Source organism: Nicotiana tomentosiformis, chromosome 5, assembly GCF_000390325.3.
Source record: "Nicotiana tomentosiformis chromosome 5, ASM39032v3, whole genome shotgun sequence".
Lineage (NCBI taxonomy): Eukaryota > Viridiplantae > Streptophyta > Magnoliopsida > Solanales > Solanaceae > Nicotiana > Nicotiana tomentosiformis.
Window position 1 is genome coordinate 30076508 of NC_090816.1, and position 3029 is coordinate 30079536.

The 3029-nt window shown below is 33.7% G+C and overlaps 1 protein-coding gene across 1 annotated transcript; it reads left to right on the forward strand.

The window, feature by feature from the left end:
• Nucleotides 1–489: 489 nt before the first annotated feature.
• LOC104090941 (uncharacterized) lies at nt 490–2328 on the forward strand. Its single transcript, XM_009596154.4, has 3 exons — nt 490–991; nt 1182–1621; nt 2023–2328. Exons 1-3 carry the CDS (start codon nt 710–712, stop codon nt 2072–2074), a joined length of 774 nt encoding a protein of 257 aa, XP_009594449.1. The 5' UTR covers nt 490–709; the 3' UTR covers nt 2075–2328.
• Nucleotides 2329–3029: the final 701 nt, after the last annotated feature.

Below are 3029 nucleotides of genomic sequence, written 5' to 3' on the forward strand. Positions count from 1 at the left end.
CACAACCAAGTCCATAGGTTTGAGATTGAAATTTACCACTTAAGCTGACCGGTGTTTGCCCAAGCATTTGGAAAGAAAAACGTGCTTTTGACAAGAAACAGAAGCAGTTTTTGAGAAGCAGAAAAAAGTAATTTCTTCTGAGAAATACTTTTGAGAAAAATACACTTAGAAGTAATTTCAAAAGCTTGGCCAAACACTAATTACTGCTCAAAAGTGCTTTTCAAATTAATTAGCCAAATACAATTACTTTTTACTTTTAAAAGTACTTTTGAGAAAATCACTTCTCAAAATAAGCTGATTTTAGAAGCTTGCCAAACAGGCTATTAACTGACATTCTAAGCATTTTGGCTAAAAAAAAATGTGCTTAGAACAATGAACATTTCACCACCAGATTGCTTAAAGGTCTTTAGAAGCTTCTACTACATTAAATTCTACAAAAAATGATCAATTCGATCCCATGAAAGAATAGAGTTTTTGACTCCCTTTTTATGTCACAAGTAGAAGAATTTGGAAAATGAGACATTTTTCTTGTCCTCCCCTTTAAGACGGCAATGACTAAAGATTTGTGGAAAATGACATTGACCAAGTCTTTTGTACCCTATAAAACAGCCATTAATATTAGCCTGTTTCTTGAACTCCAAAACAAATTAGAGGCTATTAGCAAATCTTATTACAATTATAAACCATACTTTAATTCAAGGAAGGAGCCATGCAAAAAGACCATTTTCACACTTTAGACCCTTTTCTTGAATCAAAAAATGCATACAATCAGGACAGCAAAGTATCAACACTTCAACCATGGAATGAACAAAGACAAGAAGAGAGTGATGATATAGAGTTTCAAGCTTGTGAACATATCACAAATGGCTATAGTCCTTGTTCTCCACCTTTATGGACTCAAAGGGCATTAAGAGATACCAAAAATCAAGCTTCTACTTTGTTGCCATGCTATGACTATTTTGGTAATCCTTTTCCAGGATCAAGATTACAGGTGATCAGAGGCACATTCAGTATTTAATTTTGATATGCTCAATCTTTAGATTCTACATTATGAAATTATATGCTCACAATTTAATACCTGTCAAAATTTTAATGATTTTTCACATACATATATATCATGCATGTGTCGTTAATATTGGTTGAGTTGAACTCATTGATTATATGCTCATTCGCATTTTCAGGCGATTAGGGATGGTAGGAAGCACCTCATGAGGATGATTCAGGACTTGCCAGAGTCATCTTTTGAACTGTCATTGAAAGATATTGTTGACAATCAACAAAGCACAGAAGAGGGCCAACATGCTGAAACATTAGAAAGGAGAAATCCAAAAGTTAGAATGCCACAACAGAGCAAAACTTTGAAGAGGAGTCAAATATCAAGAAGTGAAAGCATGGATAGTGGGGTTTTCTTATTAAAAATGTTCCTCCCTTCTTCTATAGGTAGCAAGAAGAAACTAAAGCCAAGGAACTGCTCAAAAGTTTCTCCAAAAACACCTGTCGACGAATCGGAGAAATCCATGAATAGGGACTGGTGGAGGATTATATATGTAGTTATAAAAGAGAATAAGTATAGTAGAAGCATCAAGAAAAGCATGAGTTACAATAGCAGCAGCAAAAGCAGGTAAAAGTTCAACCTTTCTCCCAAAAGAACATCATATAACATACTAAGTCAGTTACACAAAAGAAAACATTTAAAATCTTTTTATAAATTTTCAAGGCATTATATAGTATGAAGTCCAGTGGTGAAGCCAGGAATTTCACTAAGGATGTTCAAGATTTAATATATATTTATAGAAAGTAATATTTGACTTATATATACAGTATCATTTTATCCGGCTAAAGTTCCACGTGGCATGAACCATAACTCATCCTATGAGCAAAGAATAGGCAGTATGAAACTAAGATGAAATTAAGATGAATCCAGCCGACTTCAACTAGTTTGAGATTTTACGTGGTGGTGCATTCTTTTTATTATCGGATTCAACTTCTGGTTATTTAACTTCTGGTACCTGATATTTGCAGGTTGGTTGAAAACAACTGCACACAGAGGAAACAAAGAGGGTGTTTCTTTTAGTTTAGTAGTAGAAATGAACAAATAGAAGAATAGAGCAAATAGAAAACAGGATTTAGAAAAATAAAGGTGCAAATAAGTGAGGTTTCTGCATGTAATACTCGAGCACAAGTTTTATTTTTGTCACAGATGTCCTGTAAATTATTTGCTGTCATAGTTATGGTGCACTTTTCAGTGCAGCAATTGGATTTCACAAGCAGGAACATCTTTCTATACATAAGTTGAAAGTTCTGTACAGGTTGGATTACCTACTACAATTAATCTATTCAAATGGATCATCAACTTTATATGCTATATTTTCCATCTTACTTGGACATTTTCCATGGAATAATGTAAATATTTCTTAATATCTTGCATCATCTTCAGTATTTCGTCAAAAGAACTCCTCTTGAGACACCCTGTAAACCAAGCTGGTCAAATTTAGAACAAGCATGAAGATGAATTGATCTAACACTTAAGGGTCGTTTTGTTTGAAGACAAGTTATGATGGGATTAGTTATACTGATTTTAGTTATGTTGGGATTAGTTATATTGAGATTAGTTGTGTTGAGATTAGTTATCGTGATATTATTTCTTATCGACTGTTTGATATGTTGTATTACTCCTGGGATTGTCAATTTTACTGCTTATCCTGGGATTACTATTCCACCATCTGGCCGATATAAGATATCCGTGTACTATTTTTTAATCCTGAGATAACTAAATAAGGTATAGTAACCAAACAACAGATAAGACGGTACTAAATTTTTATCCCATAATTATTTTTGCTTATCCAGCGCACCAAACAACCCCTTACATAGGCAAATTAACCCTCATAGAGGGATAAGCTGCTTGCTTTTCTGCAAGTAGGTTTTAGGCTCAAGGAACTAAAAACTAAGATATGATAATGCAATGATGCCTACAGGAAAAAAAAGTCAACAGCACCTGCAATAAGCTTACATATTTTTCTATATTCTGT

What these genes read in the sequence shown, in the direction of transcription:
- LOC104090941 (XM_009596154.4), top strand. Translation starts at nt 710, where the DNA reads ATGCAAAAAGACCATTTTCACACTTTAGACCCTTTTCTTGAATCAAAA. An exon ending in TTCCAGGATCAAGATTACAG is followed by an intron (nt 992 to 1,181) that starts GTGATCAGAGGC and finishes TCGCATTTTCAG; the next exon opens with GCGATTAGGGATGGTAGGAA. An exon ending in AATAGCAGCAGCAAAAGCAG is followed by an intron (nt 1,622 to 2,022) that starts GTAAAAGTTCAA and finishes TGATATTTGCAG; the next exon opens with GTTGGTTGAAAACAACTGCA.